The following is a 27,469-nucleotide window of genomic DNA, read 5'->3' as shown; positions in this document are numbered from 1 at the left end:
TGTCACACATTCTGACTCTCCGATGCCCCAGGACACCACGTGATTGGATTGCAAATTTGTCTTTCTCCCTCCTTGCAGATCGTAGCCGGCATATCGGTTTTCTTCATCTGCATTTCTGTGATATCATTCTGTCTGAAGACTCATCCGGGCCTGCGGGTGGAAATACCAGCCATACTGAATGTTTCCACCAACGGTAGCAGCATAGGGGCAATCCTGGCAAACGTGACCAGCTTCGGTCCGGGGGATAGTGCCAACAGTAGTGCTAGTAGTAGCAACAGCAGCAGCAACAACAGTAGCGAGAGTGATGGCGAAGAGCCGGCTGCCAGTGGAGAGCCACCTCCTACGGCGGCCGCTAGGGAAACCCCACAACCGACGTCCACGAGCACGACGACGAGAAGTGGCGCCAGCATCAGCAGCAGTGGATTGTACCAGCGGCCGACCGGGAGACTCATATCGTCCGCCTACCGTGGCGGGAAGGGGGTGAATATTGTCGATAATTGGCAAGAAACGTACGGTCAACCACATGAGGCATTCTTCTACGTCGAGCTGGTGTGTAATGTGTGGTTTATTATCGAACTAATGGTGCGGCTTGTGGTGAGTAGATCAATTTGTAGTTATAGCTTTATTTTTTCGAATCGAAGCATGGATATCACATACGTATACAGATTTACCTTCGTTCGGATTTTGAAGCATTCATTCGATGTTTTTAGATTTTTTTTATTTAAATCGATTCAGATTATAGTGTAAAATGATCTGGTTTCTCTATTCCAACTTCTGTGTTCTGTTAACACAACATTTCTTAGATGAATTCTAAAAAAAACTCATGTACTCTTAAAGGTTTTATTCATGCCATATTAATAAATGAAACTTTTTTAATGTCCTGCATGAGAAGAGTGGGCACCAGTCTATTTATTAAAATTGTAATTAAAATTTAGCAATGACAGTGACTACGGCAGCGGCCTTCCCTGCGAAGAGAAATCAAAACTCCAAGGGTTTTCGAGGGTACTTTTGCTGGATAAAAGGGGTTTTGAAGGGTTGTGTCTTGGAGTTTTCGAATGTGTTTCAGAGTCGCTACTAGGAATTAGGAAGAGGGGAGAGTTTTCAAAGTTGTTTCAGGGGGTTGTAGAGGATTCTTAGCGGGATTCATAGACGATACAGGGGCCTTCAGTGGGGTTTCAGAGACGTTTCAGCAGCTGCAGGGCGTTTCAAGGGGTCTGAACGCCTAAAGCTCCTATGAAACCCCTTGAAACGACCCTGAAACCTATTGAAAATTCTCTAAAACACCATATTACTTACCTGAAACCCTCTGAAACACCCTTTAATGCCACTGAAATTCTCTGAAACTATTTGAAATGCCTCTGAAATCTCCCTGGGCCTTATTCTGCAGAGTGACGTAAGCGCCATGCCTATTTACAGCTTATTTTGGTATATTGTCTAGCCGTAATCCAACATTTATAAAAATAAACATAGAAAATGACCGAGAGTTTGATGCAAACATTGACAATGTCCCTTACATCACTTTGCACAATTACGGCAATCCCAGAACTCCTTTGAAACCTCCTGGAAGAACCTGGGGATTTTTTTTTATTACCGAACAGTTTGGGCCGAAGGGTCTCCGATTTCAATGAAAATTTCACCAGAGCTAGAGGTCGTGGATATATGATCATATTTGGAATTCAAAAAAATCATAGTGGACTATTTTCCCGGAAAACGCTAGATGAAATTTCACGATTTTCCAAAATTTTCCAAAACACCCCTAACTTCAAAAAATCATATCTCAAAAACTATTAATCGTAGAACAATTTTTTAGTGAAATCGAAGCCAAATTACCTCAGCAATCCAATAAAAATACACTAAGAAAAAATTTTCTCAGAAAATTTTTCACCATAGAGAAAAAACTTCTAAAAATGCTGATAAAAGTATCGTCTGTATCATAGATTATTTTCAACAAAAAATTTCTAAGCGCAAAAACTAATGTTCTTCCTTTCGTTCTTTGACACCAAAATGGAATCTCTTACCGTTTTGGAGATATAGCCATAAAATCAACGGCCAGGCGCTATATTTTCATAGGACGCCATCTACAACAGCGGCCGTTCACTTGTTGCAACACATTTGCATTGCAACGAGCAAATGACATTCGCTCATTGCAACGTAACTTTGACACTAACGTGCATCGGAGTGCACTGACAGCGCATCTATGGCACTTGAGTGCCTTTTAAATGCATTGAATAGCCATGTTTTGTAATGATCGGGTTTGTAACTAAAATGTGTTTCAAATAACAGGTTTACAACAGGCGAATGCCACCGGTGAACGTGGGATTACTTATTGCACTCAAACCCCTATATGTTTTCTATTTCGATTTAAGAAACCGAAGAATAACTATTAACGGAGAATGATTACTACACAGAAACATTTCTGAAAATTATACCCGACGAAAAAAAATATACATGCGAATTTCTATCTCATTTAAGGCTCAAATAATCATCATTCAGTCATCAACAATCATCAATTTTTCAAAAGCAGTTTTCTTCCTCTAAGTCACAAAACCGTAATTGAAAATTATTTCTCTGTTATCCAGATGGTGGCCAGATTGCAGTGATAATTTTTTATTAACTTTTGGTTAAGATTTCAGCGAAAAAATTGTTTTTGAGTTTTTGCTAAACGATGATGCTTTGTTTCCTCTTAACTGAATTTTCCGTCATATAATTTCTTGTATGAAATGTTGAACGCAAGCTTCATACTAAGAGCAAGCTGGAAATTTATAACCCAATGGAAAAATGTTTGCGATACGACGAGATTCTTTTGTTACAGGTTAAATGATGTAATATTTTTAACTGCGTAAGTAACAAAAATGTTTATTTTTGTTGTATTTTTTATTACAATTCTTTTGGTTCGTTCAGAAATAAAGAAAGCATTCTAGAAATTTTCAAAAGATATAGTTAAGGATCCAATACTGATCAATGGAGCTTCGTAAATGCACAGGATGTGAATATAAATGAGGACGTTAGAGGATTTCTCAATATGAAACATTTACTCGGCATCTTAGAGCATTAAACAATTTTAGACAATTTTTTTTGATAATTTGAACCGTGCTCCGATTCATTGGTTAATTCAAATATATTATGGGTAGTAGGAAAAGCAAATACTGGGTTACTCGAATAGTTTGGATCGTGTATGTTCTAGTTTGACGTTTGCATAATACCGTCATGTAGTTCATTATTGAATAAACGTTGAATAGATTTATGTTTTTTTAGCAAATTTTTAATACCTTTATCTAGGTACCAAAGTATACGCCAATCGAATTGTTTGTCATGATAGTTCTCAAAACTGATGAAGTATTTTGACAGCAAACCGTTAATTAGAAAAATAAGTGATTTGATTGAATTGATTTTTTATTGATAAATGTCAAAACTTACTTTGACGGTAATGATCGATCCTCGAGCGTACCGCGCTACCTCAACTGTTGTTCACTCTGTAGCTCTATACCTACTCGGTGTTTATGTTTATGTGACCATTGCTAAACATTAGTATCGTCACTGTTGGAATTGTGTCGCTTCTTAGAACAGAATAAGCTTGGTTTAAAGCAACAATGTTTTATCAATGCGTTAAAAAGTTGTAGGCATGGAAACATCTTGATTTTAATTTGTTGCCCGTACTAATTAGTACATTGTACATGTTTGTTCCTCTAAACTATTGTATACATCTTTTAAGTTTTAAATAAGTGTTTCTCCTAAAGCACATTAAACAAACACATTTTGCACAGATCGTTCTACTGAATATTGAGTGGAAAATGATCTCATTATGGTGTATAGAAGAATCCACATGCCAATGAATTTGTAAGCAACAAAAACACTATAAAAAGAAAACAAAGTTTTGTGTGTCAAGAGACCTTATAGTAACCTGATATCCACTTATCTGTAACGGTTTGCATATGATTACTTTAATTGATATGGAAAATATATGTTCAAATATGCGTTTGCTCGTTGTGAACTTGTTATTTGCAACGCATTTTAGTTACAAACCCATTAATTTAAAAATTTTATAAGTTGTTGCATTTAAAAAGCGATAAAGTGTCATAGCTGAGCTGTCATTCATGCTGGCAGTGTACTCCGATGCACGTTAGTGTCAAAGTTACGTTGCAATGAGCGAATGTCACTTGCTCGTTGGAATGCAAATGTGTTGCAACAAGTGAACGGCCGCTGTTGTAGATGGCTTCCTATGAAAATATAGCGACTGACCGTTGGTTTTTTGGCTATATCTCCAAAACGGTAAGAGATTCCATTTTGGCGTCAAAGAACTAAAGGAAGAACATTAGTTTCTGCGCTTAGAAAAAAATTGTTGAAAATAATCTATGATACAGACGATACTTTTATCAGCATTTTTAGAAGTTTTTTCTCTATGGTGAAAAAATTTCTGAGAAAATTTTTTCTTAGTGTATTTTTATTGGATTGCTGAGGTAATTTGGCGTCGATTTCACTAAAAAAAGTTTGTTCTACGATGAATAGTTTTTGAGATATGATTTTTTGAATTTAGGGGTGTTTTGGAAAATTTTGGAAAATCGTGAAATTTCATCTAGCGTTTTTCGGGAAAACAGTTCACTATGATTTTTTTGAATTCCAAATATGATCATATATCCACGACCTCTAGCTCTGGTGAAATTTTCATTGAAATCGGAGACCCTTCGGCCCAAACCTGTTCGGTAATAAAAAAAATCCCCCACCTGTGACCATTTGAAAATCCTCTGACTAGCTGTAATGAACCTGTAACCCTCCGAAACACCCCAAAGTGCCCTTACAGACCCCTTAAATGCCCCAAACCAAACAACCCCCCCCCCCCAAACTGGCTATAGAACCGTATGAAACCTCCATTAACTCTCCTGAAACCCCCTGTAACGAAAACTATTCTGAATACGTCTGATATGCCTAAGAAAACCCTCTGATACCATTTCAGACGCCCTTGAAACCATCTGAAACCCCTTAAAATTCCCCTGAATCCTCAAAACCCCTAAAACTCTAGAAAACATGGGGTTTCGAGGAGTGTTTCAGGGACTTTTCAGATGACTTCATACTCCCCTAAAACGTTTTGCAGTACTATCACAATTAATGCACAAAAGTCCCTCATGACTTCTTCTTCTTCTTTATGGCTCGACTTAGGGGCCGTCCATATACCACGTGGACAACTTAGAGGGGGGAGGGGGTTTGAGAAATGTCCATGCTTGTCCATGGGGAGGGGGGTAGGGATTTGCCAAATGTCCACGTGGACAGCAATCATTTAAGAAATAAAAAGGATTCATCAACGAACGAAATTTTGCTGTATTATTGACTTGATTTTCCTTTAACAGTTCCCTATTAGATTTTTTCAAATACTTTACTTGTTTTAGTTGACAACGGCTATTTCAAAAATGAAGTCACAGCTTTACATACTAATTTTTATTTACTGTAGCAAAATTTCTTGAAAAATTATCAGAATTACGAATTACCTACTAAAAATACTAAGCAAAATTCTGGAGTTTCAAAAATGTAGATCTTAACAGTGTTTTTATTTGAGCTTTTGTTGATATTTTGAATGAATTCTTCGAAGCTTCATACCAATTTTAAAAAGTACTTCGAAGATTTATAATATCTGAATTATTAGTGAAATTAGTTGAGTTTCATTAAATATCATTAATTTACCACAAGGATTGATATACCAAAGACTTTACCCTTAAGTCAAGTCGTTTAAATTCATGTCAAGATACTTTGCAAGTTTAGAACGAAGTGTTGTCTTGTAATTTCTTCTAAAACTTGAGATACTTTATGAGACACTGCAGTGCACTGTACTGCCATTTTGGTGGTTGGGGTTGCTTGACAATTTTTATGTGGTCATTTCAGTACTCAGTCTAGATTGGTTTTCTTGCAATCGTTTTAGCTTCTTCCCCGCGCCTAGCAATCTCATTAATGTAGTAATATAGTTTCCAATATTAGTTGAATTTCGTAACTTTTTCTGCATATAAACATAGTCACACTAAAGACGGATTGAACCGTGCAAAAATCATGCTGATCTGTTCATCCGTTCGAGAGTTTTGTTGCTCCAAAGATACATCAAATATAGATAGAGTAAAGTCAAAATCATATCACTATGAGTGAGTTTTGGAATTATGGTCTTTCAAAATCATACTAATTCTTGATTTTCTTGGCAAATTCTTAATAACAAAAATAAAAAAACTGTCATACCTAGTGTTCTAAATATCGTAGAATAAAAGTCATTTGAAAATATGAGACAAAAATGGATTCAACAAATATCAGGGACATGGAAACCTATGTTGACATGTTAACATCAATTGATAATTCTGTAATACGAAAGCTATGCAATATTTGTAATACAAAAAAATATAAACATGTTTAATGTAGGGCATGATTCTCTGAAATAAAAAAAAACTTAAAAAATAAAAAAAAAAGTTTTTTTATAGAATTTTTTTTCCTCTCTGAAGTCCACGTGGACATTAGGGGAGGGGGGTAGGGGTCAGTGAAAAGTCCACGCTTGTCCACGGGGAGGGGGGAGGGGGTCGAAAACCACGATTTTTGTGTCCACGTGGTATGTGGACTGCCCCTTACGCTATGGGACTTGACCTGCCTTACTTCAACTTAGTGTTCTTTGAGCACTTCCACAGTTATTAATTGAAGGGCCTTCTTTGCCTGTCATTGTATGAATTTGTATATTGTAAGGCAAGTACAATGATACATTATGTCCAGGGAGTCGAGATTTTGTTCCTGACTGCAACGGGAACCGAACCTGCCGTCTCCGGATTGGCGATCCATAGCCTTAACCGCTAGACCCCCACAATATACCCATATTTGATGAATTGGCGACACTGTCATATTTTCTTTATCATATTCTTTTATTTACCACGGTCTTCATCAGTCAAAAGAAAATTTCACTTGAATCGTATTTTATGATTGCATTTCATACAAAAATATCAGAAGTATGTAAATAAGTTTTTTCAATTGCATTGCTATACTTGACAACACTTTTAGAAATTTTGGTTGCCATCTTGGATATTTTAATCGTAATTTTTGGACTCCAGACATTTTCTTAATACCAAATATACCCATATTGAATGTTAAGCCACCATCTTGGATTTTTACCGCCATTTTGGATATTCTGGTCGCCATTTTTAAATTCCGGACATTTTCCCATACCAAATATACCCATAGTGCATGATTTTTGAGTCCAAAAAAAAATAATTGGATAGCCGCCATCTTAAATGTGGAGTCGCCATCTTGGGTTTAAGACTTCCATCTTTTATATTCTGGTCACTATGTTTGGGATCCGGATATCTTACCCATACCATATATTTATATTGCATGGTAGAAGAGCCTAAAAGTCCGATAAACAACCGCCAACTTGGATTTTAGACCGTCATCTTGGATATTCAGAACGCCATTTTTGGAATCCAGATTTTTTCTTCTTTCTACACATATTTCATGGTGTTTGTTGGCGCGTTAACCGTGACCAACTCCGGTCGGGTCAAGTGGACTGTATTTCTCGGACGGGTGAAAGAAATCGACACGCGTTTCACTTCTACTAATCACCACTGTACACTTTATTTCTCTTTACTATTTACTTTTAACACTACTGTTCACTATCTTATCTAATTTTCACTATAAGTCACTTTTTGTACACTCGAAGTATAATACGCGGCGGTAAAAACAATACTAATTCTTGCGGCGGACCAGTCGCATATTTATATGCGCACGTTGACAGTCTAGAACATTCACGCAATATCGCGACACATGTTCTAGACGCTGTAGGAAACTTCTCGAAGGAGCGCAGGCTGAACTCACCACACTGCTGTGGTGAGTTTCGCGTGAGTTACCATACTGGTGACGACGATGATAGCGGGAGCCTCTCTCTGCCACTCACAGGTGACACTCACGGTTGCGGTAGGAACTCACAGTCACAGTGGCGTCGGCAGGGTGGGTCGTGTCGGGGGTTGCATTCTGGTGAGTGCAGCGTATCGGCGGACCAAAGTAGCATGAAAATGGTTAGAAAAGACAGCGTTTTCCTACAACATGGTGCGATGGGCGGTATCGGCGTCGGGCGTTCTATGAAATTTAAGTCGCACTCGCTTGCGGCATGTTCCGTACGGAACAGTGTTAGAGCCTGCGGGCTTGGTTATACCGGTGCTGATCCGGATCACTGAAATGGTCATACCTCCGAAACGCCTTGACCGATCCGGACAACTTTTAATAGCAAACAATTCGGTAGAATTCCGGTTCGATTCGAGCTATAATCCGAAAAGTCGGCCAATGGGAAATGCCTTAAAAGTGAGTGAACTTTTTTGCGCACAGACATACATAGTACATACACACATACAGACATCATCTCAATTCGTCGAACTGAGTTGATTGGTATATATGACATGACCCTCCGAGCTTGGCTATAGAAAATTTGTTTTTTGAGTTAACATATAGTTTTTCAGTACACTTCGGTGTACGAGAAAGGCAAACAACGTTTTAATAGATTCTTATCTATTTCACATAATTCAAAAACTGACAACACTGTCACGATTTTTTCACAATATTTTCTGATTACCTAGGTCTAAATCAGGTCAAATCACCATTAAATTGCTCTTCGATGTTTTCTTAGCGAAACTTGAAAGTTGGATCTGGTTTGATATATTAGAGAAAAACGTTTTCCAAGCTTAAAAACAATGCATCTCTGGAACGGTCCTCAGTCAACTCCCTACGGCCTGATTGAAAAATGTCTGGATAAACACGATGGAATCAAAAAATTTTAAATCAAAATAGGGTGACAATGGGTATTATCGGAAGGGTTGTTTTCTTTGTCATGTGGGGTTTTTGTCAGCCGAATTGCCCGAAACTTGGCCATATAATTCAGCTTAGTTGGGAAGGATTTGAGACCAACTCTGAGTTCAATAGGTTTCAAAATAAACCCAAAGACGAAGAGAGCAAAACGGCCGAGAATAGGTAATTTCCCCTATACTCATTCGGCGAAAAATCGATTTTTGAATTTAAAATTGAAAAATTATATGCTTGGCAACACTGTATCAGAAAACTTTGGAATCCTCTGACAATTTTCTTCAAAAATGCTAAAGGTCAATAATGTTTATATGTTACAGTTTCAAAGCTTTAAATTAAGAAAAGGAAGGAAAAACTTGTATTTTTTTATGGTGGCAAATACGAGGGGTGCAGCCACGGGTCGAGGGATGATTCGATCGGCACCAAAATTTGGATTTTTTTTTCTTCCTCCATTTAAACAGGTATTCCAGCTAAATTTGGTGCAAATCCATGATTATCGATAACACGCGGTGTGCCAAAGCCGAGTCAAATTTTCCTCCTAAAATCTGTCATGTCATTTTCAGACATATTATTTTTTAAAATCAGTGATGTTGTCCAAATTTGAACCATTTTCACCCAGTGCAGTGGTTTGGGCCACAGCCATCGTCAAAGTTGGAGTACTAATTCGGGTGCCTACAGTTTCACTGCGTATTGACCAGACTGTAACACCGAACTGCAGGAAAAAAGCCGATATTGTTCCTGTGTCATTCCCAAGAAACACGGAACTTCTACCAGAAGCTGAGCGCAATGGCTATGTGCCGCGATTCGAAATCTATTGGGATAAAGATGAGAGCCTCCTGTGGGACGTGAGGTGATTGAAAGATGGAGCTAGGACTTCAATGAGCTTCGAGTGACGTGAAGAACGCAGGCGTGTGATGCCTAGACAATGCAAGGAACAACTGCGTCAGTGCGGCTTTACCCAATTTGGCATAATGCCATTTGGCATAAAAGCCATTTGGCATAACAAATATTATGCACATTCTTACCAAGAAGGCTGTTCTTCATGTTATGCCAAACGGTCTTTAAGCCAAATGAAATTACGCCAAATGGTGTTATGCCAAATGGCATTATGCCAAATGGGGTAGAGCTCGTCAGTGCAGCAGAGGACGCAAATGACCCAACAACGATGCTAACGGAAGATAAGGCTGCCACTCACCAGCTCTAAACCAACAAAGCAGCTGGTAAGGATGGTACTGCAGCTGAACTCATCAAGATGGTCCTAGACCTTTGGCCACCTGCTTGCACCGGATGATAGTCAGGATCTGGGAAACCAGACAGCTACCGAAGGAGTAGAAGGAATGGGTAATCTGCCCATTCATAAGAAAGGCGGCCATTTGGATTGTGAGAGCTATACAACGATCAGGTCTAGGTATTAATGACATGATAGACGAATATGCCCTCCAGGTGATGGAGGAATAGGTCTACTATTGGTCCTTACTGACAGCCGAATACTATGTGAGTCGTGAAATTCGATGGAGTATCATCTGTGAAAGTGTCAAAAATGCAACCCTGACCAAACGTACCATGTACATTAGGCTCATAAAACCGATGGTCCTCTACGGACACGAGATATTGACCATGCTCGAGAAGGACCAGCAACCACTTGGAGTTTTCTAGCGACTTCAACAGAAATATCAACAGTAGAGACATGCAGACTGAAAACAAGCTTGGACCACCCTTTCAATAAACATGACAATAAAAGCCCACAGAGATTAGTTCAAATTCACCGGAAAAGTGACTAATGTTTAAGGTTGGCACAAATTTCCCAAATGGAGGAGAACGTGCCTCTTGAGCCGACCTACTGAAGGTTGAATAAAGTGTCTGCGGTTGGCTTCTAAATTGTGTGGTGGTTATTTGAGCGTCAAATGTTTGGTTATAAAAAATCATCCTTCTCCCAACCAAACGGTTTTCTGCTTGATTTACCCTCCCAAGAGGCACAACTCAAACCACAACCAGTCAGTAGTAAGGGTATGCGGTATGGGAATTTTTCAAGGCGAAACGAAACGAAACGAAATATAAAATTTCTGATACGATGCGGTACGAAACGAAACGAAATTCAAAAATGTTTCGTGAGATCGATACGAAATCCGAATTCACTCGGTATTTTTCGAAACGAAACGAAATTTTCGAAAAAGTTCCGCGGAATTATGCAGTTTATCAATTTTGTGCGAATTTATACTGCATGTTTGCGGTATCGCGAATCGCATTTCCTTAAGGACAAACGTCTTAAAGTTCCAGCTCAATATTGCACCAGAACTTCAGATGCACAAAGCTCATGAAGTGAACTTCCAACGACAGTGTAATTTTTGGTTTGTTCTTGCTCACTTATAATAAACCTAAAATATGAAGATCCAGTGCGCTGGTTTGGTTTCCAATGAGATTTGTACCCTCAAAATCGCGAGTAGGTGCAAAGGTCGGCCATTGTGGCGGCCACCTTAGGATTCTAACGAGTCCGTCCTTAAAGACTCTCATTCCCTAGCTTTTTTTGCTACAGTGCCATTTATATTTTTTTTTTAAATTTTCGCAATCTTTTTTGAAAAAAAATATAATTACGCTAATAACCTAATAAGATTGCTCCAATGACTTAATTAGAGCACTCCAATAATGCGTTACATCATTGCGACTTTGCTATAAGATTCTCTAATGCCGATTGTTTATCTGAAACCTGAAACAATTATATGGAAACATCAGCCAGATGTTTACCAATTAAGCCTTGTTGAATAGCGTACCTTCTGGAGGAAGCCTAAAATCTAAACTTAAAACTGATAGATGATTGAATTTATCAGAAAATACCCAGTAAAACTCATATAGAAATGAAAAAGAATACTTAATAAATGTATCCGCACTCATAAAATATAAAGGCATCGGCTAACTAGAAATTTCAAAAAATATAACACAATTATCTCTAGGTGTTGGGTCAAAAATTCTACCTGGTAGATCTGGACTAAAGCGGACCTGGTATGATGGTTAAAGTGCATGTTCTTTTCGTCGATGACCTTGGATCAAATATCACTCCTAAAAGTCTTCCTGTCTTTCGAGACTGTTGGTCCCGAAATCAATTAACCTACTAGGGCTTAACATACATTACAATAGTTGAAGAAAAAAAAAACAAAAAATATTTTTCAGAACTTATGTATTTAAAAAAAATACTCACCTTACATCGATGTTTTGGGTGGCTTTCTCAGCTTTTAAGTCGAGAACGAATTGTTTTATACACTTCCGAAGTTTTGGCCGAATGGATTTGGCCTTTCTCACGGGAGACGATAGACATTACGACCCTTGAGAAAGGCCAAAACCATTCGGCCGAAACGTCGGGAGAGTAGAAAACAATTCGTTCTCGACTTAAAGACTGAGAAAGCCACCCGAAACATCGAACAAATATCCAGTCGAAACTCCTTATCTATCACCTAATATTACCAGCCCAGAGTATGTTGGTGAATAATCTGATACGTATTTTTTTTACCGAAATTTAGTATAAAAGTTGGCTACACAGTGCGCACACCGCGATGATAGAGTTTGTCGTGCTCATCTAACCTTTTGACATTTACAATTCACTCCTTAAGGTATTTGAAGAAATTCGAAAAAAAATATCGGTATGAAACCCTAAGATCACATACTTTCCACTTGAAATACTTCAAGAATTCCGCTATTAACGCCTACATCCATGTCTTCGCCTGAACATACTTTAGAAATTCAGTAATTAAAAAAAACATGATTAAGGATTCCTTAATATTATTTTACAGTATTTTCTTAAATTCATCCAAATATCGCCAACTTTCTCATTTAAGTAGAGCTCTATGAAAAACAAAAAGAAGAACATAAAATTTTACGAAATTTCTTATCATCAAAATAAATAAGAGTTTAACCGTGTATAACGCTTCGCCATACAGATTTGATGTGATATTCTTTGAAGAGTTCCACTGGAAATGTCCTGGAAAAGAGTTTCTTTAGACACTTTTCCATGTATTAGATCTTCTACCGAAATTTTCGTAATCGATTTCTCCTAATATTTTCACTATTTTTTCCCAGAGACATATTTTAGGAGAGCTTACATATTTTCTTAGAACTTTTGCTAATGTATCCCACACCCTATATTGTCCTATCCTAATATTCTTCTTTCTCTGCTAAAAATTCCTGTTGGGAATCTAAACTGAAGACAGGAACTAAACTCGTTTTTTTTGCATTTGGTTCATTCATAAAATTAAACCCAAATATTAAGAATGGTCCCGCATACCGCAATTGTTGAAAGCATACCTATTGAGCAAAATCTTGGTGGTAGGCCCTAGATAAGAAATATATTTGAGATTTTTTCTGTCTTTATTATAGAACCTGGGATTGGTTTGTGATTCGCTATTCGAGATGTTTTATAAACACTTTTCAGTAACATAAGATTAGCAAGATCTTCGATAGATGATGTGGACATTTACACTATCTATTTGTTTTCGAAATTTTTTAGACATTCCGCGGAATTTCGTTTGATTTCGTCAAAATCTATTTTTTTGAGACGAAATTTTTAGAATTTGGCGAAACGAAGCGAAATTAAAAATCAAAAATTTCGCCTAGGTGAATTCCGTGGAATTCCGCGGAATTTCGTTTCGAGGTGTATTTGGCGAAATAATTCGGTATACCGCATACCCTTAGTCAGTAGGTACCTACCTAAACTTTTCCCCTGCAGTCACCACAAAGTTGGCATTGCTTCACCCTCTGTGGGTGGCCTGGAAGGAAGTTGTACAAGTTCATCCAGTGGTAAACCGAATGCAGATTGTGCACATATTGTCAGTTCACACAAGAAGGACCCAAACATAAATATACGTAGCTGCATCCACGTTCTGGATGCAGAAATCATATGAAGATGCAACTAAGACTAGACTAGTGAGAGCCATGCTAACCATGTACGGTACGTTGGTACCCGTTCACTTCCCCGTAACGAGCTATTCAATTTTCCGATTCGTTTGCCTTCTGAATGCTGCTGTGTCGACGACGTCGTCGTTACTGTGTCAAGTGACAATCCGGTTCTTAACTATGGAACTTGAACGGCAACGTGAATGAAGTGTGATGTAGGGTCGGGATGTGTTTTCAACTTTTTTTTTCGCGGTTCTGGTTGGGACTGTCGTCTTTTTCTGTGAGAATGTTTCACTTTTTTGATGGATTGGGATGGAATTTGTTGAAAATGCGTGGGAAATTTGAAAATTGGAAAGATCCCCTTGCTACATAATGCATTAATGAAGGAAAATTCAACAACTTGTGGAACTCAATGAAGATAAGAAATCATGAAACGTTTTGATCGATTGATTCGTTGATTATTAAAAAGTATAGAAAAAACTGCGCTGCATTCCACTGTCGGTTAATTTTGTATCTGAATTTTTAGTAGTCTATGTTGTTTGTTTTTAAAGTGTGACATCAAAAATGGATTATTTTTCAATTTTGATAACCTAAATAATGTAGCAGTATGTCACTTCATATGTGAACTCAAATTGAATGACATGCTTCAATTAAAAAAATACATAATGAGAACACAATCAATAACGTGTGTATAGTAATAATACTAAGTTATATACTGAGAACTACTCGTTTTAATTTCGTCAGATTGACGTCGCTAAAAATATGGTTGAAATTTTCTTCCGCAAAACCGCTTCCCTCATACCAAAATGATGCTGGCTTTTATGAACAATTTTTGCACGAACGTTCGCGCCGAGATGATGTATTGCCATATAGTTCAAGAGCAACGCCAAAAAAAAATCGCTATAGAAACGACCTTCACTCCACGCCAGGCTTCGTCACGACGGTGGCGGCGGTGACGACTATGTTTAGGGTCTGGGACCATTTGGGCAGGAGCACCAATTTTGGGCACTTGCTGCTATAACTCAGCCAATTTCAAATCGATTAAGGACCCATTAGACGTGACAAATATTTGGCCAAACAAGCCCAACAAATGACCAACACAACGTGAATCATAGCAACCTTGAATAAATGTCGGACTTCAATGGCAAATATTTGTCATAATGGCAAACAGTCTAATGGCACAGTAGAATAACTAGCCACAGAAGTCCAATGTCGCGACAGTTCGTGTGACTAACATCTAGTTTGCCACGCCCTTACAGCGTCAGCAGCGGTACTAGAACTGTCAAGTTAATTTTGTTTACAATAACAAAAGGTCCTCTACAAGATGGACACTTGAAAATAGTAAATTATTGCAATTTAAGTTATTAAAATAATTAAATACGAAATGTGACTACAGTGCCATTGGAGTTCTAGTGTATTTCTATTAATGGCACCTTGGATTTTTGCACATGGCTAGATACTGTGCGTATCTGATCGTGTCTTAAAAGTCAAGTCAATCGGTTCAAAATTGACTAAATTTTAACAGCAAGTGCCCAGAATTGGTGCTCCTGCCCAAATGGTCCCAGACCCTATGGTGGCCAAAATATGGAGGCTTTTCGCTCATATACAAAACGCACCGTTTGAGTAATCCTGGTTTGGCCTTCTGCCATGAAGCCTATCTCGCCGCGTGTGGTTGTAGCTACTACTCCTCCGAAGGATTAATGTGGTGAACGTGCCTCTCGGGTAGAGTGTTTTAAAATTATTACTCGGAAGGACGATTGCTGCTGATACGGGCTGGGCAGAGCATGCTGCTGGCTTGAAACCAACACACTTCCCACTTGGCTTCAAGAACCATTCCCGTCCGACACTATACATAGAGGTCGTTCGGTGAATGGTGCTGCCAATCTGTGTACTCACTCACTTCAACGGTGACATAACCAAACGAAATATCCTCACCGACCGACGACCGACCGTCGTAAAAACGTTAAGGTTGGTTTTGCAGCACCCGCTGAGGGCTCGTTTGAGTCATTTCGATCCTCATCTTCGTACACGTACGCATGTGGTGCCGGCTCTGGATTTTACTGGGGCCTGTGTTCGGTCATATGCAAGGACGTAGCCAGGTATCAATAGGTCGGTTCCAGAGGCACGTTCTTCTCCATTTGGGAAATGTGTGCCATCGCCATGAACAGGAGCCTATTTATCATTTACCTGAGGAAGAAGAGAAGGAAAAAAGGATGGGACAGGGAAAGTGACAGGTTGAGGAATAGGATCGTCACCCTGGAAAAGGGCACTAACGAAAACAGCGCCCTGAAAAGGGCACTGTAATAACGCATAAAGCGGAAGAGAGCCTATAGCTCTTTACCACAGTGGGTTAAGAACAACAGAATATCCTGAATATTCAGGTCTCTGAAGTCAGCTTCACTTAATAAGTGTTTACCGAATACTCGGAAACGCAGTTGCGCAAAAACTGGACAGTTACATATCAAATGATACGAAGTTCCATAATCGGATTCACAGCTATCACATGCAAATGAATCAGCTTGCTGAAAATTTTCCATTGCATAGCTGATCCGGCAGTGGCCAGTCAGAGCTTTGACCAGCATGCTGCAATTCTGCTTTGACAGATTGTAAGATACTTCGCCACCCTTGGAGATGGCTCAGTACAGTACAATTTGGTTTGACGACATGACTCCAAACTATTGCAGTATTGTCTGTGTTGAGAGGCAGCCCAGGTGTGGATCTGAAGCTTTACCCAACACTTCGATGTCGGAATAGCTGGCTCAGGACCAATGAAGCCATGTGATGCTCCAGTGCGAGCTAACTCATCAGCCAATTCATTTCCAGCGATGGAAGAATGGCCAGGTACCCATACAAGGTAAACAGCGTTTGCTGAATTCAGTTCCTCGATTTGAGTTCGACAAGCGATAACTATCTTTGACCTGGAGTTGGCCGAAGCAAGTGCTTTGCCTGACTATCTGAACAGAAGCATATTACTTTGCCCATTACGTGCTGCTGAAGTGTCGATTGCACTCCGCACATAAGAGCAAAGATTTCGGCCTGAAAAACGGTGCAGTGTCTACCAAGTGAGTAAGACTGATACAGCCTTAGCTAACGAGAATAAACACCAGCACCTGCTCGACCTTCGAAAACGGAGCCATCAATGTAACATACGATGCCGTCTGAAATACTATTCTCCAGATATCCAGATGTCCACTCTTCCCGGGAAGGGAATTTCGTGAAAAATGTCCAATATGTGAAATTACAAGCAATTGTAAGATCACTTGGAGCAAGGACAATTTTGTCTCAATTCACCAAAAGTGGAACCAACGAAGTGTGTATTGATGTGCGGTTCACAGAGGAGTTTCCTCTAGTAGACCGAGTATCCGTAGACACTAAGTGCAAGAAAGTGCTTCTTGTTTGCGATGAATGTGTAGTGGAGCAACGTCAAGCAACGGAAAGCTTGGAAATAACTCCAACGTACTTTACTTATTCAGTCACATCGATTTCAGAATCAAAGAGATACAAAAGTCGAACGCCATTACGGTTTCGCCTTTCCGTAAAAAGAACAATAGATGTTTTACTCGGATTAACCGAAAGGCCATATTGGCGACACCATCCCTCAACTACCTTAAGGGCGCTTTGCATCAGGTCGAAAAGGGTGGTGATACGCATACCAACTAACAATGCTAGGTAGTCGTCGGCAAAACCATAAGTAGGAAAACCGCTACTATTGATTTGCCTCAATAGCGTATCTGCTACGAGATTCCACAAAAGCGGTGACAAGACTCCCCCTTGGGGGCATCCACAAACACTCAATTTGCTAATCCCTGCTAGACGCAATGTCTAGAAGAGATATCGGGTTTTGAGCATTTGATGAATCCAATTGAAAATCATTGGAGATATACTATGACTCTGTGCGGCTTCCAATATGGCATCGAAAGGCACGTTGTCAAAGGCACCCTCGATATCTAAGAAAACACCCAAACAGGATTGCTTTTGAGCGAATGCTTTCTCGATATCCTAAACAACTTTTTGATAAAGAGTCACAGTGAACTTCTTGGACAAATTGGTAGGCATGTTGGTTCACATGAAGAGGCACGCTGGCCAGGTGAACATCACGGATGTGATGATCCACAATGCGTTCTAAGCATTTCAGAAGAAAAGAGGTCAAACTGATAGGTCTGAAACTCTTTGCTTCTTCATACGACGCACGACACACTTTCAGAATAAACTTCACAGTAATATCCTGTCAGAATTTGGGAATATACCTTGTAGCAAAACTGCAAACAAGTATTTTTTCACAACATGTTTGAAATGATCAAATCCCTTCTGAAGCAAAAAAGGATAAATCCCATCTGCCCCAAGAGATTTGAAAGGAGCAAAGCTATTAAGTGCCCACTCAATCGATTCTATAGTTAAAATACTCCGAGCTGAGGTCAGGGAATCATAACTACAAGAAAAGACATCAGGTTCATCCGAAGATGTAATATCCACACATCCAGGGAAGTGTGTGCTGAATAAGCATTCCAGAACTTCCTCATTAGAGGAAGTCAGATCGCCATTGGGCAAACGAAGTTCGTTCACTCGGAAATTCTTAGATTTCGCAAGGATTTTGTTTAACCGACTGACTTCACTCAAACTGGAAACATTTGTACAAAGGTTTTTCAAGCCAATTCTTTCAGCTGACCGGAAAACTCTCTGGTAGGCCTTGCGAGCCAACCTGAAAGCCTCCGAACCAACCGAACGTCGTCTATTCCAACTCTTTCTATATTGTTTCCTGAGTTATGCCAGCAGATCACGAAAGGGTCTGTGATCTTCACAGACCGAACCGAGCAAGCTTCTTGAAAAGTTTCCATGATAAAGGCCGAAGTAGTGGCAAATCTGGCTGAGACATCGATTTTTGTGAATCGATTCGAATCGGATTAGCAGAATCGATTCACCAATTTCATCGAATGTTTTGAATCGATGTTTTCACATCGATTTGGTATTTTAAAATATTACAAAACTACTTAATGATTCGTTTACTGCATGTAGTTCAAGTTCATGATATGTTTTATTTGTCTTAATAAATTCAATATCAAAATTTGAGATTGCACATGCACATCGAACATTTCGCGACTCTGATTCGAAAATGGAAATAACGTTAAGGCAGTGCATTCTGGAAAAGAAAGAAAATTAATATTTTTGAATCGAAAGAAAAATCCTGAGATGCTGAGATTCCTCACAACTCTGAGAAGTTTTCCAATATAATACTGAAATAAATTCTCGCAGATTGCTCATAGAAACTTCCCCAGGATCTTTAAAGAGACTCCTCCAGCATTCTAAAAGAGTTATGACAGAGATTTCTTCAGAATACTGAAAATGATTACAACAGAATCCTGAGAGACATTATCTAGAGAAGAAAGCAAGACTCTTCCGGAATCTAGGTAGGAATTCTCTTGGTAAGTGCAAGAAAGTCTTGTACTAAGTACCTAAATCTTTTAAGAATTTTCCAAGAATCCTAAGAGAAATTTCTCCATATCTATGAAAAAGATTGCCTAAGAGCCCCAGTGTTGGCACAGCCCCGTACCACCCGTCGACAGCGCAACCACTGCGCAACATACGTTCCACGCAGGGCAAGACAACACCGGTGGATGGATAAACGGTGAGCAGAGCATAACTGTCAGTGAGTATGTTGGTGTGAGAGGGAGATGGTAAAAATAGAAACGGTAAATAAAATTATAAACAAAAACAGAACGAAGAATATCAAAATGGTCAAATTAAGTTTCGAGTGAAGAAGTGTTGCTTGAGGAAGTAGATTTTTGCGCTAAAAGTGAAGTTAGAGAAGTAGTTTGCTTGCTGAAATACCAAATAATAATTTCAAAGTAAATCTACAGGTAAGGGCGATTTGAGATTTGTGCGTAGGCTTGTATCAAATAGTGTTTTATTGATAGGTGAAATAGCCGTCGATCCGACAGTGAGCCGCCATACCTGCGAGGAATAAGGGATTATCGAAGAAAACTATAAAATGTGAGTAAATAGTAGAAATTACTGAAAAGAACAATTATAACAATGTGAATTTGTTTATTCCTTTTGATTATTTTGAACATAAATATAGTTTCAAGCTGTTGCAAAGTAAATTGCCTGCTTTGAGAATTGGTTTTCATTAGGGTGGTCCATAAAGGAACACCCAGGATGAATTCTCCCAGAATCCTGTGATAGATTGTCTCAAAATCCTAAGAGATGTTTTCCCTTTGAATTCTCCTCAAATGTTCCAGAATTCTAAGAGGGATTATCCCAGAATCCTGAGAAAATTTTCAAGAGCGGTTCTTCCACATTCTTGAAATAAAATCATCTAGAATACTGAGAGAGATTCTCTCAAAAAAGAAGAATTCCTCCAGAATCCTTTTAAGTATTCTCCCAGAATTTCTTTCAAATCCTGAATGGGTCCCTTCAGAATGCTGAGAATAATTCTGCCAGAATCCCGAAAGATGTTTCCCAGAATTTAACGAGTGATTCCCCCAGAATTCTGAGAGGCATCATAAGAGGGGTTCTTCCAGATTCTCGTGAGAAATGTAGCTACCCAGTCAACCAGTGATCGTATAAGATGTTGAATAAGATGTTAAAGTGGAGGCGATATGCGTACACTTTACATGCGCCTAAATGGAGGCATGTACGCATATGGCCTCCACTTTATCATTTTGTGCAACATCTTATACGATTACTGGTTGTCTGGGTAGAAACCTAAGATGGGTTTTCTCGAAAATCTGATAAGGATTCTCCCTGGAAGGGATTACGAATACTTCTTGAATGGACTTCCCCAGTATCCTGAGAAGAATTCTCTGGAATTCTGAGGGGTATTTCCAAACAAAACATAAAAAAATACCTCAAATTCCTGAAAGTCATTCCCAAGAATTTCTTAAAGAATTTTTTAAAGGACTCCCCTCAACTCCTGGAAGGATTGTCCTAGAATTCTGAGAGTGATTCATCAAGAATAATTTAAATTATTACACCAGAATCTCAAGAGAATCTTCCCATAATCATGTCAAGGATTTTACCTGATTACTGAGAGGAATTCACCCAGAATTCTGAATGGATAGAAAAATGAGAGAAAAATTAGAATCTTGAAAAATAAAGCCTTAGAATCCCATGGATTTCTCCACAATCATGATGGCGGTGATTACCACAGAAAGTCGATTTTTCAGATAATCTTGGGAAGTGTACCCGCAGAATACCGAGTGATATTCCCCTAGAATCTTAAAAGGATCTTACGCAGAATCCTGAACAGGATGCCTCTTGAATCTTGTATGGGATTCCAGAATCTAAAGAAGTATCCCCCCAGAATTCTGAGAGGAATTTCGCACTTAATTCTGAGAATACTGCGTATGATTCTCCAAGAAGTCTGAGAGGAGCTCCTGAGAATGCTGAGAAAGATTTCATCAGAACTCTGAGTGGGATCCTAAGTGAGGGTCTCCCAGAATTTTTAGAGGAATTAACTCAGATCATACAGAAATATCTTAGAATCCTGAATCCCTTAGAATTCAGAGATTCCCTAGAATTCTAATAGGTAATCCTATATAATACAGCTGAGAAAAATTCCTCCAGAATTTTTAAAGGGACTCTTCCATAACACTGAGGATTCCTCTAAAATTTTGTGAGAGATTCGTTCAAATGCTGTAAATTATCACACCAGCATCCTGACAAACCTTATCCCAGAAAAGAGAGAAAGAATCTTCCAATTGGATTTCTAACTGAATTCTATTAAGGATTTCCCTAGAATCCTGGGACAGATAACTCCAGTTTTCTGAGATGGATTCTCTCAGAATCTTTAGAGAAATAGTTCCAGAATCCTGCGGGATTTCCTCAGATTCCCGAGATGGATTCTCCCTGAATCCTGTAATAGATTGTCTCAGAATCCTGATATGAATTGTCTCAGAATCCGGAGAGAAGTTTTTACTCGGAATTCTCCCAGAATGCTTAGACGGATATCCCCAGAACTCCCTGGCGGATACTCCTAGAATCCTGAGAGAAATTCTCCTGTAGTATAGAAAGACATCCCGTTAGAATCCTGAAATAGATTACCCCAGAAACCTGAGAAGAATCCTAAGAGGGGATCTTCCACATTATTAAGAAAAAAAATGTTCGGAACTCAGAGATGGACAGACCTAGAATCCTGAAAGAGACTCTCTAGACCATAAGAGGCATTCCTCCGAAAATCCTGAGAATGATTGACTTAGACTCCTGGTAGGAATTTCCCAGGGAAACCTGATATATACAGGTATACCTTGATTTAGAGGACCCTAGATTATATAGACCCTCGATTATATGTACATTTTTTAATGGTAGAATTATACAGTGCATTCTAAAAAAAAGAAATTTAATAGTTTTAAATCGGAAGAAAAATCGAATGTAAAAAATCGATTCGGTCGATTTTGTGGGGCTTCAACATCGATTCAAAACATCGATAAATCGTAACAAAAACATCGATGTTGCGAACATCGATTCAAAATTTTCCAACGCTAGTGTAGTATCAACAGCATCATCTAAACCAGGCCTGCCCAACCTTTTACGGCAGCGGGCCACATGTGACACTTCATATCAGTCCACGGGCCAAAAATTAAAATACGACGATAATACACTTTTTTCATTTTTTCTGAAATGTGCTTAGTCAAGATGATGGCTTCAAAAATCTGTATTTCACATAAAACGAAATCTGTACGGATGCTCAAAAATCTGTATAATACAGATAAATCTGTATGTATGGCATCCCTGTTCAACCCGAATAAAATAGAATACTAAAAATGAAAATGAAACTTTTGTTTCAACACTGATTAACTGATTCTCTGATTCTTCTTCTTCTTCTTCTTGATTCTCTGATTCTCTGATTCTCTGATTCTCTGATTCTCTGATTCTCTGATTCTCTGATTCTCTGATTCTCTGATTCTCTGATTCTCTGATTCTCTGATTCTCTGATTCTCTGATTCTCTGATTCTCTGATTCTCTGATTCTCTGATTCTCTGATTCTCTGATTCTCTGATTCTCTGATTCTCTGATTCTCTGATTCTCTGATTCTCTGATTCTCTGATTCTCTGATTCTCTGATTCTCTGATTCTCTGATTCTCTGATTCTCTGATTCTCTGATTCTCTGATTCTCTGATTCTCTGATTCGCTGATTCTCTGATTCTCTGATTCTCTGATTCTCTGATTCTCTGATTCTCTGATTCTCTGATTCTCTGATTCTCTGATTCTCTGATTCTCTGATTCTCTGATTCTCTGATTCTCTGATTCTCTGATTCTCTGATTCTCTGATTCTCTGATTCTCTGATTCTCTGATCCTCATACTTTTTGATTTTTTTACAATATTTTTTAATTTTTTTGTTTTTTTTTTATATTTTTTGATTCTCTGATTATCTGATTCTCTGATCTTCTTAGTTTTAATTTTTTTTTTTGATTTTCTGTTTTTTTTTTATTTTATTTTATTTTTAGATTCTCTGATATTGTGATTCTTCGATACTCTGATTCTCTAATTCTCTGATTCTCTGAGTCTCTGATTCTCTGATTCTCTGATTCTCTGATTCTCTGATTTTCTGATTCTCTGATTCTCTGATTCTCTGATTCGCTGATTCTCTGATTCTCTGATTCTCTGATTCTCTGATTCTCTGATTCTCTGATTCTCTGATTCTCTGATTCTCTGATTCTCTGATTCTCTGATCCTCTGATTCGCTGATTCTCTGATTCTCTGATTCTCTGACTCTCTGATTCTCTGATTCTCTGATTCTCTGATTCTCTGATTCTCTGATTCTCTGATTCTCTGATACTCTGATACTCTGATTATTTGTTTCTCTGATTCTCTGATTCTCTGATTCTCTGATTCGCTGATTCTCTGATTTTCTGATTCTCTGATTCTCTGATTCTCTGATTCTCTGATTATCTGATTCTCTGATTCTCTGATTCTCAAACTTTTTGATTTTTTTACAATGATTTTTTATTTTTTCGTTTTTTTTATTTTTTTGATTCTCTGATTATCTGATTTTCTTAGTATTAAAATTTTTTGATTTTTTGTTTTTTTTTTTGATTTTTTGATTTTTTTATTTTTAGATTCTCTGATACTGTGATTCTTCGATACTCTGATTCTCTAATTCTCTGATTCTCTGATTCTCTGATTCTCTGATTCTCTGATTCTCTGATTCTCTGATTCTCTGATTCTCTGATTCTCTGATTCTCTGATTCTCTGATTCTCTGATACTCTGATACTCTGATTATTTGTTTCTCTGATTCTCTGATTCTCTGAGTTTCTGATTCCCTGATTATCTGATTCTTTGATTCTCTAATTCTCTGATTCTCTGATTTGTAAAATACGATGTTTCGTATGAATCCTCCCTAGGACTAAGACAATTTTTTTTTTACATATTACCAATAGGGAAAAGTTTTTTTTTTCGATATAGCTGCATCCTGAATCTTAGAAATGTTTCTATGTTGTACCAGAGATTGCTAAAATTCTACGGCAAAAATCAAATTTCTGAATGATCGTGGAATTATAATTGATTTTTTTTTTAATTTAATTCTTAAGTTACCCAAAGTTCTTGTTGAAATATTTTTTCACTGGTGAAAGGAAAAAAAATGTTACTCCTTGGGCCAAATTCTATTATTTTTCTTCATTCGTGTCGCGGGCCTCACAAAACGACGTCGCGGGCCGGAACCGGCCCGTGGGCCGTACGTTGGGCACCCCTGATCTAAACACTTGGAGTGTCAGTGGATGGTGAGAATCCATGAACTTTGGCTTCAACTAAATCAGAGAAGAGATCCCATTTGGTTGACAAGGGAATCCTGAAATGCAAAGTTTTCAAAGTATGTTCAAAAAAGATGTAGCGATGGTCAGATAAAGATTCTTCATGTGACACATGCCAATTGGTCATCTCGTAACTAATTCTGTTTAATAGAGCAAAGCGTTATGTTTTACATGTTTCTAACTAGCAAATACAATGAAGGTTGGGCGGTTGCTTTAAGTAATCCATGATCTGTACGACTTAAGTAATCTATCAAACTGGAGCCTGTCAAGTTAAAGTCTGAACCACCTCAGATGATATGGTGAGCATTAGCATCACTGCCAACAATTATCGGAAGGCCATTTGAAGCGCAGTATATGTGATGACTAGATTGAAAGAATCCGTACGGGATGGCTTATGATGCGGTAAATAAACTGAACAATAAACGTATTTCTAGTTGAGAACTGCAACAGATGCCTCAAATGTGATAGCACTTACATTTCTGGTAGTTAGTTTGGAGATGAGTGTAGCAACGGTTGCGTTGTTGACAAGCAAGGATGGGAACACTTACTTGGAAAGAGTTACACTCACTTGCAGTTTTCTCAGCTAAGAAGCGGGCAAACAAGAAACGATGTATGGACGACTTTTTCCTTATGGTTTTGTCTAAAAGTTTTCCGAATAGAGTACAGGTCGCACACGCTTACCGAAGTCGTGAGGGAACTGCGAAGGCAACTCTCCACAAGGTGAATGTAAATTACACTCACCTCGTGGAGAGTCACATTCACAGCTCTGTCTCGACTTTGGGATTTGTGTGCGACCCCTACTCTATTCGGCAAAGTTTTAAACAACACCATAAGGCAAAAGTCGTCCATACATCGTTTCTTGATTACACGCTTCTGAATTGAGAAAATAGCAATTGAGTGTAAGGGGCTGTCCATAAACCACGTGGTCATTTTTTTGGGACTTTTCAACCCCCCCCCCCCGCGTGGTCATTGGTCCATACAAAAAATTTTATTTGTCCATACAAAATGGTCATTGGCCGAAACCCCCCCCCCTCATGACCACGTGGTTTATGGACAGCCCCTAACTCTTTGAAAGTGAGTGTTCCCATCTCTGTTGACAAGCACGCATACTCGTGGCATGACACGCGTATTTGCCATTTCATTTGTACTGAAAATAGCAAACACCGGATTCTCAAGGTTTCCTAGATAGAAATTCCCTTTACTGAAGTAAGGGGCTGCACCATTTTGGATTAGTTTTCAAAGATTGATCGTTACTGTTCTTTTATGCTGAAGTTTGATCTGAGCTATCCTAACCGTAATCATTAATCAAACTAGGTAAGATCAAACTCTGTACAACCATAGCACAACAAAGAAAAGCAGCAAGAAAACCAGATAGGTATCGATTGGAAAGCGCCAAAGGCCAGGATCCACAGAATACACTGACTGTATATATCGTATAATGCAAAACTATATAGGTGAAAATTTAATCTAATCAATGACATTTTCATTTTCATAATCCCGCTCTTATTCAGTTTCAAGGTTGAGACTTTAGAAGGGAAGCTGATTGTCTCGGGAAAACAAAAGGTCCACCGCGTCATTGCATTGCCCTGGTACTCCACAGGCTCCATTTGCAATTAGGTTTTTATTTGACTGCCCAAACCATTCAAGCATAAAGCCTTTTAACACCATTAACTAGGGGTCACCTGATTAGTGGACTCCTACCACTGGAACAAGTGGTCCGTAGTGTTATTCTTAGCCAGTTGAAGTATCTGCTACCGACACTACACAGCTATCTAGGCTGATCGTGAAAATAAATTATTATTATTTATCAAACTTCATCCGGGCCCGAAAAGCTGCCATTCCCCGCCCTGGCTATGCCCACGTTCGGAACGTCACATCCAACAGGTACCGAAGGCTGTGATCGAAACTGGCGGATTCACAAGAATCACACGGCTAGAAAAGGTGTGTTAGAACATAAACGATTTATGATTATTTTATGTTCTCCCGGGTTTAGCTGAGCCAGGAGGAAAACTTTAAGCACGGAATGCTGACTCGTTGATGGGGAATTTCGATGAAGGATATTGAATTATTCATGTTGAAAGATGTATACGGTTGAAGTATAATGCCATTTACTACTGATTTATGTTGAGATATGAATAGTTTATGGTCTAGTTTAGTTATGTGATGAAGTTACCCTTTTCTACATTCGAGGAAAACGTTCCAAATGGTTCTCGTTTTAAACATAAAGTATTTTTTAGCAATATGACATTGCTCTCTAGCAACGCGTCATCAAAAAAAGCGAAACATAGCACGGTTGTAAATTTTGTTAGTTTAATACATATACAAATCAATTTAGATTCTGAATGAAGCTTTTGAAATTTTTGGTCAACTAAGGTTATCATTCCTTTGGGTTGAATGAAAACAACATTTCAATAAGAAAATTTCTCTATTCTGTAATGGCAGCTTAGTTAGTTCAATAAAACTTCAATTCCTTCAAATTGATTACCCATTTTCCACTCTGATTCTTCTTCCAGGTCGCACCCAACATATTCGAGTTCATCAAATCGCCGGTGAACATCATCGACCTCGCGGCAACACTTAGCTTCTACACCGACGTGTGCCAACGGATGGGCGAGCAGACGGGCCTGCTGGAGGCGTTCTCCATCGTACGGATCCTACGGCTGTTCAAGCTGACGAGACACTCGCCCGGGCTGCGCATTCTGATTCACACCTTCAAGGCGTCGGCCCGGGAACTGACTTTGCTGGTGTTTTTTCTCGTGCTCGGCATCGTCGTCTTTGCCAGTCTGGTGTACTACGCGGAAAAGTTACAGGTGAGTTCGTCCGTCGTCGACGAAGGCCGCGATGCATGAATAAATGAATCAGATATGTTTTATGACATCTTTCGAGGACCGTTCCAGCAAACATATTTCCATGAATCCGAAATGGAGAGGAAAATCGATATCACTGCTTTTACTTAATTATGTATCAGACAAAAGCAAAACCTATTCGCGTAGTCAAGGCTGGCTTTCTCTGTTATATTTGTGCTATTTTTGGCATTCC

The 27,469-nt window shown here is 38.7% G+C and overlaps 1 protein-coding gene across 4 annotated transcripts in view; it reads left to right on the top strand.

Moving 5' to 3' along the window:
* Positions 1–27,469, top strand: part of LOC109421548 (potassium voltage-gated channel protein Shaw) — a 289,085-nt gene that overhangs the window by 156,834 nt on the left and 104,782 nt on the right. For all 4 annotated transcript variants that reach the window (XM_062849686.1, XM_062849685.1, XM_029871246.2 and 1 more), the window contains 2 exons: positions 79–594; positions 26,944–27,240. In XM_062849686.1, the coding sequence (XP_062705670.1) occupies positions 79–594; positions 26,944–27,240 (813 nt within the window). The remainder of the gene's footprint in view (positions 1–78; positions 595–26,943; positions 27,241–27,469) is intronic.

This window comes from Aedes albopictus, chromosome 2 (assembly GCF_035046485.1).
Source record: "Aedes albopictus strain Foshan chromosome 2, AalbF5, whole genome shotgun sequence".
In the NCBI taxonomy this organism is placed as follows: Eukaryota; Metazoa; Arthropoda; class Insecta; order Diptera; family Culicidae; genus Aedes; species Aedes albopictus.
The sequence above is the reverse complement of the archived record's forward strand: the minus strand, read 5'-3'. Positions and strand labels throughout refer to the sequence as shown.